We start from the raw sequence: 17,379 nt of genomic DNA, 5'->3' as shown, positions 1-17,379 counted from the left end.
CCCATATGGGCTAGTAGTCCAGGGATGTTACAACAGTACACAAAGTCTCCATCTTCACTGAAATATGGTAGAAGTTTCAACTTTCTTGTCCTATAAACTGATATTTTAACTTCCCTTCTCAAACAGTTCTTTTCTATTAGCCTGGATGCCAAAAGTGCAGATGCTTGTTTTGACAGACTTAGGTCACATATTAAATCATTGAGCTCTTCTTGGGGGAACAGTTGGTTTGATGAAACACTTCCTTCATATTCACTTTCACTGCTAACTGGATTACACTCCAGACCCTGTATATCCTCCATGTTGGATACTGGAATATCAGGGAGTGTACTGAACACTGGTATGGGAACATCAGCACCATGTTGCACATGTCGTCTTGCTGATTTCAAATCTGGGTACTCCCACTTATTTTTCATGTAATGATTAAAACTTAATACATTCACAGCACAAAAATACCAATCATTATGATGATTTTTGTGCCATCGCCATACCATAGGTACACTGAATTTCAAGCTTTTCAGTTTTACATTTTTCCACTGACGTAGACACTCTACACAAGTTTTGCATACCATATGGAGAGCCGAATATTTATCTTGGTCCCACAGTTTAATACCAAAATATGCAAGATAATGCATATTACAATGCATTATAATGTAATAATGTAATGGTTCTTCTCCGCGTTTGCTGAGAATATTCACCACAAATGTAGCAAAATGTATTAGAGTCATTTAAACGACTTCTTGAAGAACTCATATTTCTGTAAAAAAAAAAAAAGAAAATGCATGAATAAAAAGAAAGCAAATGAAAAGTTTAGTGAAAACAATGCTACATTTAATATATGAAATGCAAAACACGGGTCTAAATAAAGATTGATAATAATTTGCTGTATCACAAGAACTGGAGCCAATTCAATGAAACTGATGTCATTTCTGGATTCAGCAGACCTGAAATACACTAAATAGTTTTTTTTTTTTTTTGCTGAGCAATGTAATTGGTCCTTATAGAGAACTCTCTTCCCTGTAGTAACCGAACTAACTGTATAAAAGAAATCTCATATGTATAGAAGAATAAAAACAATTATCACAAGATAGGTAGTTAAGTCTTGTAGTCAGCATATATACATTATTCCTCCATAAATAGCGTACCACATAAGCACCAGCTGTATCTTTACCTTTATTGGCAACATGACTCTTATGATTTGAGTAGAGGACAGGCTATATGCTTTTCAAGCCACGTTTACTGTATGACCTTGGCCAGGGACTCCTGGCTTCCCTTGCTAGCGCCAGGAATGAATGGACTAGTGCGGCAGTTACATCACCCCGGCCTAACCAATCATATTGGCCCAAGATCGTTTTTGGGAAGAGAAAAAGAATAGGGGAGTGGGGACAGGTGAGTATAATGGGTTTTGTTCCGCTTTAAGGTATAATATACCAATGAAGGTAAAGTAAAGATCCTAAACAATACATATTTGAAAACAAAGAAAATCAATACTCAACGTTAGTAATGTCAGAGATGTGATTTATATATCTAAACATCACAACAGAAATTTGTTTGCAATAATACATTACAATTTTAATAGCGAAGCTTTGATTGATTTATGTAATACCCATAATGCAGCACATTACAACAAAAGTCATACAAAAGCAGGACAAACTAGGGGGAGTTTAAGAAATGCTACCGTGTTTCCCCGATGATAAGGCATCCCTATCAAATAAGCCACCCCCCGATTTTTGCTCAAACAATTAAAATAAAGCACCCCCCACAGAAAAGACATCCTCCGATACCTGATACTGTGTGCCTCCATGTGACTCCTCGATGCTGGCTGCAGTGCAGAGTGAAACTGAAAGTAACTTCAAAGGACAAGCAAGCTGCTGATCCCTGCCTTAACAGAGTCTGTTACCCGGTCGTACAGGCCAAAAAAAAGTGAGTCAGTGATCAGAAGGGGACAATCAATGGCACATACGGTAGTGATCAGAAAGGGGACAATCAATGGCACATGAGTGATCAGAAGGGGACAATCAATGGCACATACGGTAGTGATCAGAAAGGGGACAATCCATGGCACATGAGTGATCAGAAGGGGACAATCAATGGCACATGAGTGATCAGAAAGGGACAATCAATGGCACATGAGTGATCAGAAAGGGGACAATGAATGGCACATGAGTGATCAGAAAGGGGACAATGAATGGCACATGAGTGATCAGAAGGGGACAATCAATTGCACATGAGTGATCAGAAAGGGGACAATCAATGGCACATGAGGGATCAGAAAGGGGACAATCAATGGCACATGAGCGATCAGAAAGGGGACAATCAATGACACATGAGTGATCAGAAGGGGACAATGAATGGCACAGAGTGATAAGAAGGGGACAATCAATGGCACATGAGTGATTTTCAACAATAAATGTGTACTGTAGTCTTCATGGAAAAATAAGACATCCCCTCTAAAATAAGACCTAGGGCATATTTTGGCATTTCAAAAAATATGACAGTGCCTTATCATAGGGGGAAAAGGGTAGCACTAAGATGTTTGTGTTGGCACTTGCTATACCACAATACACACATATTTCATGGTTTTGCTAATAACAAGGTAATTTTGTAATAGCAAAATCTGCTTTTATGCATTATTTAGACTCTGAGTCATAGTTATCAATATAAACTAATTTGTGCCACAATTAAAGTCTCCTAGGCTGATATGGTTTATTCTTGGACATTTTTCTGGTTGACTACACAGGCTAAATTGAAATCAAAGGGTGTTTCTATGTTCTTTTGTGTGGCTTTGTTAATTTGTTCAATTTACACATACCCCTACACTTGGCAACAGAGTAGGGGGTGGTGTGGCTCTTATTCTCTCCCCTAACTGTACAGTGCTTCCTACCCCTCCCTCTCTCATTTTCACCTCTTTTGAACTTCGTCTGTCTTTCCCGCCCCCTACCCCCCATTGTTCCTGTTGTCTACTGCCCCCCCCCTTATCACCTTCAATGTAACTCTTGCCCCCCTTCGCCACATCCCAGACCTGGCCAATGGCAGAGAGATATCCGTAACCTTGACCACAACCTGTCCTCAAACTGCCTTATGTCCCTCATCCCCACTCTCTCCGAAATCGCCTCCCCAGTTAAAGCTGCCATCCAGTTTAACTACTTTCTTTCCTTGGCTCTGGATAAAGTTGCCCCTGCCACCTTCTGCTACCCCCACCCTGCCAAACCCTGACCCTGGCACAACAAGCACACCAAACACTTAAGCTAGAATGTTTAAAGTATTTTCCTCCCATGTGAATTCAGGGGTCTTTTTGGGATAGCCACCTCTTTGAATATTCAGAATTGCAAATGAATGAGGAAACAAGAGAAAAAGGATTAAGGCTCAGAGGATTTGGTTGAAATACTAATTATGTATTGATACAATTTCGTTTCATACATAATTACAACATACTGTATGCATGATTACAATATAATATCCCCAGTCAGGTTGCATAGTCACATGACTGGGATATTCATACTAGACATATGTAGTCTAACTAAAGAGGTTGTATGACCGTATTAGTCGAAAAAGACGCATTTCGCCGGACTTGGCTTCCTCAGGGGTATGGTAATGTATTGATTATACGGTCTGTTGTAAATACAGGAAATATAAAACAAGCATAGGTATAAAGAAAAACATACATCATAGGATTAGGAATAGAATAACACATATTGATGTCACAATTTTTGATATATACAAGGCAATTTTAAATAGTAAACGTATCGTCCAGATACTCCTGCAGTGTTAAAAAAAATATATTCTTATACACAGCCAACCCAAGCCATTGTGTATTAGGTAATGGTGATTTGTTATACATTGCTGTATTAGTTCATAGGTAAATCTATGTATGCTCATTTGAAACAAAAGGAAATAGAATGATTTGATTTAAGTTTAGATGATAGGTAGGTATGGTCACATTAATAACATTAAAGTGAATGGGTATGTGAGGTTTAATCGACAGCAATAAATGCTATTGGGAGGTAAAGCAAAGTGCTAACAGTATGAATCAGTTTAAAGTAATGTGATGGAGTATATCTTAATGTGTACTACTTATTAGGTACATACATACTTATTAGGTACGAATCAGATTAAAGTAATTATTAGTATGAATCAGATTAAAGTAATGTGAAGGAGTATATCCTAATGTGTAATACTTATTAGGTACATACATACTTATTAGGTATTTTTAGGTACATACATACGGGTACATACATACTCCCATGTGGAGATGCCATTTGCAGGAGTGCCTTGACAGCAGGCGGATGCAGACCATTATAATGGAAGGGAAACATTAAAGCTCAAAGTAGAAAGGTCCATGAGTTTTAAAGCTTTTGCTATGAATACTTGGCGATATTGAATGGAAACATGGTAAATAAGGAGACCAATTAAGAAAATAGACAATATGGATCATACTATTGAGAACTTTGAATGATAATTGAAAACAATACCAACTAAGATACTTTCTAAAAGCTGCTGTCCTCGCCTTCTCTCACCCTATGGGTGGGGCCGCATGTGCTACAAACCCCAGGTATCTCTTTTCCTGAAGAAGCGTATTTATCTCTGAAACACGTCAATTCAATAGGGTGTACACCGATTTGTTTGGGTAACCCGGACAGACATTTTCATGTAGTGTTTGTTGCACATTTTTAGGTTCTTTTTATGTCAATGTTTTTAATGGTTGGTTTTAATAAAGTTATGGTTTTTGATATTTAATTGTTAAAATTTGCAAACCTTTTTGGCCTGAAAAGGGAACCCCTTCAACCTCCACCTTTAAATCATCACTGGCCTCCCTCAGCCCTGTTACTGTGGATGAAGTCTCCTCTCTTCGCTCATCTTCTCCATCTACTACCTGTTCGCTTGACCCAATTCCCTATGATCTACTCTGTGCCCACTCCTCCACCTTGGCACTCATCCTAACCCAATTTTTCAACCTTTCCTTCTCTGATGGTATCTACCCCTGCACTTTCAAACATGCCTTTATTCTCCCTATCCTGAAGAAAACCTCACTAGATCCCTCCTTATCTTCTAGCTACTGTCCTATTTCCCCTCTCCCATATGTTTCCAAACTTCTTGAGTGCCTTGTCTATAAAAGACTCAAAAATTACCTGAGCAGCAACTCTCTTTTTGACCCTCTCCAGTCTAGCTTTCAAGATGCCCATTCCATGGAAACAGCTCTTACTAAAGTGGCCAACATCCTCTACAGAGCTAAGTCTCAAGGCAACTTTTCCCTCCTCCTTCTCCTTGATCTTTCCTCTGCTTTTGACACTGTTGATCACCCCCTTCTAATACAAATCATGTGGTCCATTGGTATCTTTGACACTGCTCTCTCTTGGTTTACGTCCTACCTGTCTGACCACTCTTTTCACGTTTCTTTCAGTAGTAATTCCTACTCTCCCACTTTGCTCCTTGTTGGTGTTTCCCAAGGGTTAGTCCTTGGACTGGTTCTCTTTTCTCTGTACACCTATTCACTCAGTAGTCTCATATTCTTCTTTGGTTTACAGTACCATCTATATGCTGATGACACTCAAATCTATCTGTTTACCCCTGACTTGTCTCCCTTAGTCCTGGACAAGGATTCATGCTGCCTGTCAGCCAAATCATCATGGATGTCAGACAGATTTCTGAAACTCAACCTGGATAAAACCGAACTCATCATCTTCCCGCCCCTCAAATTCTAACTCTCCCCCTGACATATTCCTAACGGTTAACAATACTGTATTTCATCCCTTCCCTTTAGGCACATTGCCTTGACGTCACCCTCGCTTCTGCCCTCTCTTTTACTCCCCATATTCAGAACCTGTCACTTTCATCCTTCCCACCACTCCTCCTCTGCCGCAATTCTTTGTAGTTCGCTTCATTGGCTTCCGTTTCACCTTGGAATCCAATTCAAGCTACTGTGCTTTGCCTTCAAATCCCTAACCAGCTCTTGTCCAACCTTCCTTTCTGACCTGATAGTCAAATACTCTTCTGGCTGCTCTCTTTGCTCCTCCAGTGACCTACTACTAACTTCCTCACTCATAACCTCAGCAAGACTTTTCTAGATCCGCTCCGACTCTCCGGAAAGGGTCTTCCTTGTCCTATTCGGCTTGCTCCTGCCATCTGCTCATTTAAAAAGAGCACTCGAAACCCATTTTTCCAAACTTACCTACCCATCTTCTTCTGTCTGTTAAAACCCTTACTACTTCCCATCACTCAATATCTCCCCTCCTATTGTGTGAGACTTCCCCCACCTCCTAGATTGTAAGCTCTTCTGGGCAGGGTGCCCTTCTCCTCCTGTTTCACTGTCTGTAACTGTCTGTCATTTGCTACCTCTATTTAATGTACAGCGCTGTGTAATTTGTTGCGTAATAAATCCTGTTTATAAATATTATTATTAATAATAATTCAAATGTCATCAGTCACCCTCATAACTATCCTAAACCTTGAAGTTCTGATTTCTAAAACAATAACTAAATGTAAGGTTGTTGGAAAAACTTTTTAAACATTTAGGATTTGTTTCCTAGGAAATTAAGTCATTAAAATGATCAGGGAGAACATTTTACTCTACCAGATTTCTATTTACAAATATTTGCAATAATCAACATCAGCATCAGATGATTTTTTCAAACCTTCAATTTAGTAGTAGTTGTCAAATGAAAATGTATTCTGAGCCTTGACTTCTTTAGCTTTTCCAGACCTGAAATACAGTGATACCTAGGCTAACAAAGATAATTCATTCAAGAATCACATTTGTTAGCTGAAACGTGATTTCCTATAGGTTTCTATGGAAAATCATTTGATTCGTTCCTGGATGGTGTCCACAATTTAAATTTAAGTGTTAAAAAAATAGTAAAAAGCACAATATAGAAAGGTCATAAACTCACCAAAGGCTGAGATGAACATCTTCCCCCAGTAACCGCAGGAAACAGGTATATTATTTTAAAATAAATTGTTTGTTTTGGTCATTAAAGAGTTACAAGATGTTGAAGAAGAGCTCACACCCCTAAGATCACCCACAACCTTAGCTGTGTTTAGCAAAAGATTTCTTCTGCAAGTCATGCAGACTCCCTCCTCCAGCCTCAGTTCTGCACTGATTTTTTTTTTGTTTCGTTTTAAATTTGTTCATATTAGTCCATATTCAATAGCAGCGTCTCTTACCTCCCCTTACCAAGCATATTCCCCCTGTATTTGTTTGTCACAATTTTCTTCCCCTAGACTTCAGCTCACCATGGTAGCATTTCAGCACCAAAAGCAGTGCTGTCAATCCAGAACGGAGTCTGTGGAACTTGGTGTGGCCAAACTACAGGCATTTGAATCAACAGCGACTACTGATATCACACACCTTTCAACATTGTTTTTTTACTCCGCTGGACTGAAATGTAGCTTACCAAAATGGTGTGCCATTACAACAAATGTCACCGTATTGCATTGCGTTATTGTGCATGTGTTCGGATGGATTTAAAATATTTTTTTTTCTTTATTGTGAGGGCAGTTGTATGTACTAGTGGAGTAGGCAGCAATGCCAACTCATACTTTAAGGAATATATTTCTTATTTGAGGTGTTAACATCCTTCTAGTTACGTGATGAATTTGAGTATGTATACAGGAACGTATTAACACTACTAGAAAGAAAATTTACTTCGAGATAATGTAATTTACCACCTTTACGCCCACGATGTATTTTCTTACTCCATCATGTTTTGTTGACAAAATACCCTTTCTTTAAATGACAGAGAAATAACTAACTAGGAATGGAGACACAATCACCTTTTGTTTTCTTACATATATTGCTCAGGCAGAACTTTCATCCTACAAGCAGGACATAGAGAGGAGTTACAATAGTCAGGCAGGCAGCAATTATGTGGCCTATTTACTATGTTTTTCCACTGGGATATCTGTATTCAGTAGTAAGTACCACTAAGTATGCAGATGTAGTATTTTTACTGATTTTAGATAGAGCTTCACTTGCTTTATGATGGATAGTCTAGCACAAATAAGACTAGATAAGCAAAAAGTATTTTTATTCATAATTCCTAATGGCCTGTGATAAGTCTGAGATCTTTTCTGACCAAATACAGAGAAATGTGTACATTTTTTTACTAGTTTACATGTTATACTTTATTTGGACATCATTATTGTTTATGTTGTGAATAAAAGTTCAGCCTCCCCAGTATTAATATTTTAACAGGCAAATCAAGCAGGTGTCTGGACAGCTGGCCAGGGCATATTGTGAAAGTTTAGGTTTCAAATAGTTCATTAGTGAACTTTCCTCTACTGTGAATTCCAGCTGTTTCCATTTCCTTATTCAGGGGTAGACATCCCCTTTTCTACTGTTTGTAACTGATAAAAAATAAGGTAAAATTTTGAAGTGTGATTTATGTCACCCCTGCAGGTGTAAATAAATTGTATTATCCAGATAGCCATAATGTGTGTGTCTGATTTTTACAGTTTATGAAAATATAAAGGTAGCCAAACACTTAGACTTTTGTTTTTGAATGATTGCAAACAAATGACTTTAGCTATGTACACATTAGATGATTTTTGCCCGGTACAAACGGTTGACCTTGTACCTGAGAGAATCTGACATGTGTACAGTGGTCCCCCAACGCCATTTATTGATCTGTTCTGATGGATAAAAAAGTCCATCACAATTTATTAATATTGTGAAAATTCTGATTTGTGTGTGGCGACATTGCATGATAGAACATATAGACAAAACACAGAAAATGTAAATTTTGAGGAAGGATCTTGAATTGAATTGTTAACTGTAATTTTGTTTCTAAATAATATATCTGCTTAAAACTTTTTTTTTAAATAAAATGTCAAAAAAAAACAAATAAACTAATAAAAATATAATAAAATGGTTGACCAAATATCTGAGATTTTTTTCTTTTTATGAAATACACAGAAAGGAACATACAAAAAATTTTTTTGAAAGGATAATATTGCAGTCTCTCACAATACAGCCTTACATGTGCATGGCTGGGAACAACATAACATTCAGCTTTACAGTCTGATTCCTTGCTCTGGTAGAACTTTAGTAATAGTGGGTGGTAAAAATCGATCTTAGTGTGTTTACTGGTCAGTGAAAGCATTGTAACCATATTGGTAGTCAGAGGCATCCACACAATTTTTCTTGAGCTGAGAAGTTATATTATCTGAAAAATGTGCCTTGTCGTATATTAAATTGTACAAATAGCAACCATGTAAAGATACATATTATGTTTTATATCAACAGCTGGGACGAGAGCAGCTCTATAAGCAGTGGCCTGAGTGATGCATCAGGGAATCTCAGTTCAGAAGAGTGCAACGCCAGCTCTTCACTCACTTCCCTTCCCTCCACACCCACCACATCAAGACGGAGCTCCACCATTGCTGTAAGTAACAAATGCTAGGGAGGTGAGGGGATCTGATAGCAGTGAACATGTACTTTGATTTGTGGAATTTAAACGTTTCCTAAGTGAAGAGTTTCTTATGTTATGTATTTAGGAGAGTTTTTATCTGTACATTTACATGTTGATTAAATAGTGCAATATACAACTTTTCTTTTTTTTTTTACCAGCTGTAGTTAAAAGAAACATCAAATGAGAGAACAATGGAGTTAAATTTTTGATTTCTCATTTTATAAATGCTATATCCCTGCTTCTCACACTGACCATCTATTATGATAACGCACAATAATTATGTTATTTTGACATTCCTGATTTGCATACTTTTTCCATAACAGCAACTCAAAATACTCTCTGCATTATAGGCAGCCCCTGTATTTGCCTGTATACTTACACACTGTCCTGTCCAGATCTGTCATGCTTCCTGCCTTTTATACAGGATTTGTACTTCAGTCACCTGATTTTACTGATCATGGTATGAAAAGAAATGTGCAGGCTTTTGCATTAAAATGGTAGCATGTCAGTAGGCTGGTGGAGTCCTAAACTTGTATACATAGTTTGTGAATTATTGGTAAGAAGGTTTGCTTACAGGAACACTTGTCTAGCACTTGTCCTAACTTGCTTTTTGTTTAGATTCCGAAAGGATGCTGATGATTCCTAGGCTTTGTTCTGAGGAACCTTTGCTCAGTACTAATTTTCTATATTGTATAGCTCCGAACAGATTCAGAAAAACGCTCCTTAGCGGAAAGCGGACTAAGCTGGCAGAGTGAACCAGAAGAAAGGGGACCACGCAGGATGGAGTATGATAGTGGTAGCCTAAAATCAGAGCATGGGTCATCTCGATGGAGACGGGAAAGGAGTGATGATGCTCAAAAATCAGAGGCAAAAAAGCCTGTGACTCTCGGCCAGCCCCTACGTAAAGGAAAAAATCCACCAGTTGGTGTCACTTCCCCAATTACCCACACTCCCAGTGGAACACCTATTCAAAAAGGAGGAGGAGGCGGAGGTGGTGGAGGTATTATTTCATTAAAATGTATTTATTTATTTTATGGTGCTAGAACAAGGAGATAAAATAGTGTAATGCTTAAATAAAAGTTATCACATTTTTTAAGATTACAGTGAAATGTTTCAAGGAGGTATTAATCTAGAGCCATCAGAGCAATAAATTAAGTTTTGTTACGGCGAGTTACTGAATTTTAAACTTTAATCCCTTTCCAATACGTGGTATGCAATTACTGAGCTAGCATATTTAAGTTTTCAAAAAACAAAATGAAGGAGACTAGTTGGAAAATTGTCAGGCTAACATATTTTTAGGTGGACTTAGCTTTCAAGGTTTTCTTAAAAAGCCATTGATTATTATTTGTTTGCATGTGTATATTTTATATATTACATTATTGAAAGACTGCTTTAGACACCATATTGCTGCCTAGATCGAGGGTGTTTAAAGCCACAAAATAAAATCTGAGATTACGTGTAATATAGATTACATATTAGAGATATATATATATATATATATATATATATATATATATATATATATAGATAAAATTGGGGCCCAGACAGTGATCTAGCTTTAATAATGTAATTTTGGTCATTATGGTAAATATGTATTGTGAATAGGAAAGTGTTAACCTCTACTTCTACTCTCTGGGCATTGGGAGATATTGTGCCTGATTTTTAAAGATCTCCTCTCCATAGCTGAACCTAGATGATCTTGCAAACCTGGAATGGATCTGGTCTATGATTGAAAACATTTGCCAACCTCAAGAAATTTATATTTAAGAAATCCATTCAATGTTTTTTTTTTTTTTTATTAGATATTTAGGTACTTTAGGTACTGCAACAGCTGCTAGCTAACTGCTATCTCTTTTACTAGGTGTGATATACAGTCTTTTATTTATCTTTTTACCAATGCAGTGTTTTCCTTGACTTTTCTCTACTGTAGTTGTGAACAACTTTTTTTTTATTTCTCTATTATTAGATCTTTAAATCTTTATTATTTTTATTGGTATCTCACAAACAGGGATGGTATTACAGACATGTAATTGATAAGGAACAGGGACTGCAAAAAGCATTATACTGTACATTTGTACACAGTACTGAAATGCACTTGTGTCTTGGTCTTAGCTGGCCATGGGCAAGGAGTAACTCCTGTTTTCTGTGTCAATTCCTAATCACAGATATTTTGTTAAATGGTAATAAGTTGGCATTGCTTTAAATAGTGTATACCTTAATAATTATATTTATTTTGATATTTCTGTAGCTAAACCAGAGCAGAAAGCAACTGACAAATCAAAACTCAGCTTAAAAACTGCTGGACTGCAACGGTCATCTTCTGATGCTGGACGAGATCCACGTTCACCAGATGCTAAGAAACCTCCCTCAGGCATTGCTCGTCCTGCATCATCTTTTGGCTATAAAAAACCTGCTGCACCATCATCTCCTCTCACTGGGAATTCAGCCACATTAGGCAAAACCCCAAAGTCCTCAGGAATCCCTGTAAAGCCCACATCTGGCACTGTAACTGGGAGTCGTAAAACAAGTTTGGATGTTTCAGGTTCAGCAGAGCCTGGCTTTCTTTCACCTACTGCTCGCACCAACATACAGTATCGCAGTCTTCCACGGCCTGCCAAATCAAGCTCTATGAGTGTTACTGGAGGCAGAAGCACCAGTCGCCCACTCAGTAGCACTATGGATGCAAGCCTTGTGCCAGTACCAGGAAAAATAGCTGGAACTCCCACTTCTCGCTTGAAGGAGCCATCCAAAGTCGCTTGTGGTCGACTAGGTGTTAATCAAACAGATCGTGAAAAAGAAAAGGCTCGTGCCAAAGCTGTAGCCCAAGACACAGAATCAAGGACAACGACGCCAAATCCAGTAGAATCAACTGTGAATACTGTAAAAGAAGGCACACTAACCACACCTCACAGGTGAGAATTTTTCTCTGCTCCCTGTGCTTATTTGAGTTACTTAATGTCTTTTATGCTTATGTAGACTTCAGCCTATTTTAGTTTCTTTTTAGTCTTTAGATAGAAAAGAGAGATGATTAAACAGTAATTACCAAACAGATATATGTGAATATTCTTAAGACAAAATATTTCTGGCACCTAGGGAATTTTAGAGAAAAAAATGTAATTCTATTTTTTTATTTGTTTTGACCGGATATAGTATTTTCACTCTTTCTCATTTATGCAGATTATGATTTGCTAGTATTGGTTAGTTGCTATCATCTAGCCCTTTTCTAAAATCACCTTAATCCAATCACTGTCATTTCTGTCAAGGCAGATGTTAACTGTTCAAGAACATGATAGAAAGTGTGAAAGCAACCTACTGTATTTGCATAATTCAATCATCATGTACCATTGCATCTGGGACAGGTTACAGGACTGAAAGTGTGAATGTTTAGCAAAGTCAGGTCTGGGATGTTGAATAGGTACTGTATACAAGTTGGTGGTGTCCAAGGTCCTTACTCCTGTTTAATAATGGTTGTTTCAGGTTTACCACTAATATAAATGTGTGTGTGTTTGTGTATTTACTGTTTATCTTTTTTTCTAGGACAATAACCAAACCTTTCATGAAGACTCCAACCCTATCCAATCTGGATAAAGTGAACTCTAACAGCCTAGATTTTACATCCGCTGTTACAGAAGTAGCACCACCTAAACAACAGCAACTTCCCTCAGGCATTGCCTGTCTCACTCCCAGTCCAGCTCCCATTCTAAATATAAACTCTGCCAGCTTCTCTCAGGGTCTAAGTAATCTTAGGATGTACCCTAAACTCTCGGGCTTACATCGTAGCATGGAGTCGCTTCCTCTTTCTATCAGTGTCCCACCTGCACAATTTAGTGGAGATGGAGAGGATCAAACTCCAGACACGGGGTGGAATGATATCTCCTTTAAGTCGCCTGCACCTGATAGGTAAGATATTGCAGTGCCATGTTCCCATAGTCACTATAGCACTTAATAAATGTTACTTGCAATCTTTAAATAACCCCAGATAATTACTTATAATTATTTAACTTTACGTATTTACAATACAAATATCTACAATACTTCTGATTTGTTTTTGTATGTAATTTGTTGGTTTTGTTTATGATATTGAAATAAAGTGATCTTAATGTTCACTTTTAACTTTTTTTTTCACAGCACCATCCAGGATAGAAACACATTACCCAAAAAAGGGCTCAGGTATGTACTTATTACATATGTCATTTTAGAGATGGTATGCATTAGAGTAATAAAAACTTTCCACGTTTTTGTAATAATACATAACATACATATTTTGGCTAAAAAATAAATAAAAAAATAAATATAAAAAAATATGTTTTCAATAAGATGCAATTGTACCATTAGCTGTACATTTAGCAAATCTTTGATAACTGTAAAATTTGCTCACTTGTAAAATTTTGCTCTAGTCACTTTTGGAAAAAGGTAATGAAGCACTCATAGGGCAGATAGTGACAAAAATCTCATTCTAGCAAATACTGAGAAAAAATCAACAGCTCACATCTTTGAAGATTGATATGAAGATCTGTACACCACAGTTCATAATACTTGGCCGAATATGAGATCTCTGCTACACTCAAGGATTGATGCCTATCTGTTCCGCTGTTTCCTTCCTACCCTCTCTGATTTAGCAGCAGAATCTCTTAATGCCGCTATAATGTCCACTAACGTCAATACTGCCATCAACTTTTAAAAGGACCAGGACGGCTTAACAAATTTGAACTACAAATATTTCAGTCCCGTACTGGTGCCACATCTGAATTAGTAATTCCTTCAACCATTTTACATTTTCATATTCATTGTTTTTTTAAAACCTGTCAAAGATCCCACAGATCCAGCGAGTTATCGCCGGATTTCTCTCCTTAATTCAGACTTGAAATTGTTTACTAGGTCCTCTATTGCCCTCAATTTTTCTAGGGGCCAGGTTGAATTTATCATGAGCTGTCAGGCAGCTGATAACACTAGGAGAACCATCTACCTTATAGATGACCTTAGAATGGATCAAGAAGCGCTAATTCTCAGCTTGAAGACTGAAAAAAAAACTTTGGCCAAGTTGGCTCTTCATGTTTCAAACGTTGCATTCCATAGGAGTGGAAGGGCAGTTCTTAAAAGCAATACATGCTTTGTGCTTGACACCCACCACTACTCACGCTATCTCACCCATGATTCACATGGCAAGCCTCAAGGATGGCCGCTGTCTCCGCTTCTATTTGCAATATGGATTGAGCTCTTGGCACAGAGTATAAAACAGCATCCTGACATTTCAGTGATTCATCTAAAAGGGACATCCTTTACTATTCAACTATACATGAATGACATCTTACTTTTCTTTGTGTAACCCTCATGTAAAACTACCACATGTCTTGACTCCATACTTGCTAACTATGCCCTCTCGAGGTATAAAATTATTTACACAAAATCAGAAGCAATGCCAATAAACTTGCACCCAGCAACTCTCAGCATACTTTAAGCTAACTTCCAGTGCCTTTTCAGACACTATATAAATGTTGCTTATATCTTTCTTTAGGCAGATTGCCCTAATTGAAATGTTAGTACTCTCTAAATTGCTTTATTTATTTGAAACATTGCCAGTGCCTATTGCCAGTGCCTATCACCCTCTCAGCGCTTAAGCATATTCAGGGGATGTCATAAATTTTATCTGGGCCTATAAGACTTACTCTCTAGCTAAAACAGTCTTATGCTCATGTAAGGAACATGGGGAACTGGGTGTGCCTGATTTTAGAAAATACTATTACACGACTCATCTGCGTCAATTAGCCTCATGGGCTACATTGGCCCCATTTAATAGATGGACTGAACTATAACAATTATGAGTCGCTCCTCTCCATCCTAATTCAAGCAAGACTGGTAAGGATAGACTATAATGAGTGATCCTGGGTGGACCAGCAAACCTGGAATAGGTTGTCCAGATTCAAAACATTTGCTGATGACAGATTTTTAAGTAATTCATTTCAGGTTTGCTGGATCACCCAGGGTAACCCATGATAGTCTTCTCCAGTCTTGGAGAGCTTTAATAATGTCAGGCCGATAACATGACCTAACCCTGTTCTTTCTGCCTAACCCCTGAACCCGTACCTAAATTATTGTTGTTAATAGCCTTTTATTCTGAGCCCGAAACCACCTGCACAGAGACACCACTACCAGAAGACAACTGATTCCTAATAAATAGTCAGTAGGGGTTGTAACCAACCAAAAATCCATGTCTGGGTACCTTAAAGCATAACCAAGGTTTCTAAATAGGAAAAATGTATCTGGAAATTCAGCAATTTTTAATTCTTATTTTTAGATTTTTTTTAGATCTTATTCTTTGATTTCCTAATTGTTATTTTCTTTAACTTTCTTTTTAAGGTACCAGTCACATTCACAAGATGAACCCAAGGAAAGGCGACATTCACACACAATTGGGGCAATCCAAGATAATGATGATTTATCACCTCTCCCCCCACCACTCCCGCTAACTAATGTTGGCAAACCCCCATTAGCATGCTTGGGTAAGCACAGTTGTCACTGCCTTGTAACAATTGGGGCCCTGTTTAATTCCAACGAGAAGTTTGGTATGCTCTCTGATGAGTTGTTTTCTTCTGTATGCTTTCTGTGTTTGAACTTGAATTATTGAGCAAGATAGATACATCCTAAGTTTATATACATATACAGTTAGGTCCATAAATATTTGAACAGAGACAACTTTTTTCTAATTTTGGTTCTGTACATTACCACAAATAATTTTAGATGAAACAACTCAGATGCAGTTGAACTGCAAACTTTCAGCTTTAATTCAGTGGGTTGAACAAAAAGATTTCATAAAATGTGAGGAACTAAAGCCTTTTTTTAACACAATTACTTAATTTCAGGGGCTCAAAAGTATTTGGACAATCGACTCAAAGACTATTTCATGGGCTGGTGTGGGAAATTTCTTCGTTATGTCATTATCAATTAAGCAGATAAAAGGCCTGGAGTTGATTTGGGGGGTGGGGGTGCTTGTATGTGGAAGATCAGATCAGTTAATGCGCTTTTTCTAATTAAAGCATTTTATTTGGATCCAGGTTAAACTTCATAAACCGGACCCTTTAAACCATCCTTCAATCAAATTCCTTTGCATGCAAATTAGCTCTTCTTTGGACTGCTTACACCTACACCACCCAGAAATTAAACCATGCTTTAAAATCTATACTTCCCGGGAATTTTACAGTATCTGTTCATAATTACCGATATGTGACTTTTCTAACATCACAGAAAAGCCATAGTAGAATAACCCTCACCTCTTTGATTTGTTCTGCACCCCTTCTACCTTCTGAGAAAAAGATACTGTTTTTGTTTAGCATTAGTCTCCAAATAACATCCCCTGAGGAAGTTATTAGGCAAAACGCGTTGGGCTTGAGAGAAAAATCAGATCAATTCAAATCAAATTAAAAGACAAAAAGACTCAATACAACACGATGTCTTACTGTATGCTTTATTTCATTACACTGTACCACTCTGTTCAAGAAATAATTGTATAGCATAGGAGAACTTTGTCTAGTTAGGAGTCCATTCTTTACCAAATAAAAAACATCTTACCTCGATAGTTGCCTTCAAAAAGCCACTCTCTGTTTCTTTCTTCTACACATTTAGCATGGAATGATATAATACTAACAAAGGATTGGGAGATTGTTGCCCAAAAGTTGATAGGCGTACCAGGCAGTCATTTCAAAAGTGGAAAGAACTCTTTTTCGTATGTCAATTGGTAGGGTAGCTATATATGATTCCCAGACTACAAAGAAACACCCAACCCAAAATTCCTTAGATAAAGAGGCCTCTATCCATTCTATTTGGAATACAAACCATAATGTTTCAAGAAATAATTTTAGTGAGGGCGGATTCCATAAAATTCAGGTATGTAGTATGGTCTTTTTAGCAACCATTGAAAGTGATAAGAGAAGTTTGCTGCAACCTTTAGTGATTCTAGTGCCTTGAAGGTGTACTTCCC

At 37.6% G+C, this 17,379-nt stretch overlaps 1 protein-coding gene across 5 annotated transcripts in view; it reads left to right on the top strand.

Annotated features, from left to right (window-relative positions):
- The window catches only part of NAV1 (neuron navigator 1), a 202,700-nt gene that overhangs the window by 102,223 nt on the left and 83,098 nt on the right, over positions 1-17,379 (top strand). For all 5 annotated transcript variants that reach the window (XM_072423136.1, XM_072423129.1, XM_072423121.1 and 2 more), the window contains 6 exons: positions 9,239-9,377; positions 10,101-10,404; positions 11,653-12,316; positions 12,942-13,304; positions 13,533-13,574; positions 15,762-15,904. In XM_072423136.1, coding sequence (XP_072279237.1) covers positions 9,239-9,377; positions 10,101-10,404; positions 11,653-12,316; positions 12,942-13,304; positions 13,533-13,574; positions 15,762-15,904 — 1,655 coding nt within the window. The remainder of the gene's footprint in view (positions 1-9,238; positions 9,378-10,100; positions 10,405-11,652; positions 12,317-12,941; positions 13,305-13,532; positions 13,575-15,761; positions 15,905-17,379) is intronic.

The sequence above is a fragment of the Pyxicephalus adspersus genome, chromosome 1 (genome assembly GCF_032062135.1).
Source record: "Pyxicephalus adspersus chromosome 1, UCB_Pads_2.0, whole genome shotgun sequence".
In the NCBI taxonomy this organism is placed as follows: Eukaryota; Metazoa; Chordata; class Amphibia; order Anura; family Pyxicephalidae; genus Pyxicephalus; species Pyxicephalus adspersus.
This window is presented reverse-complemented; position numbering and strand designations above follow the sequence as displayed.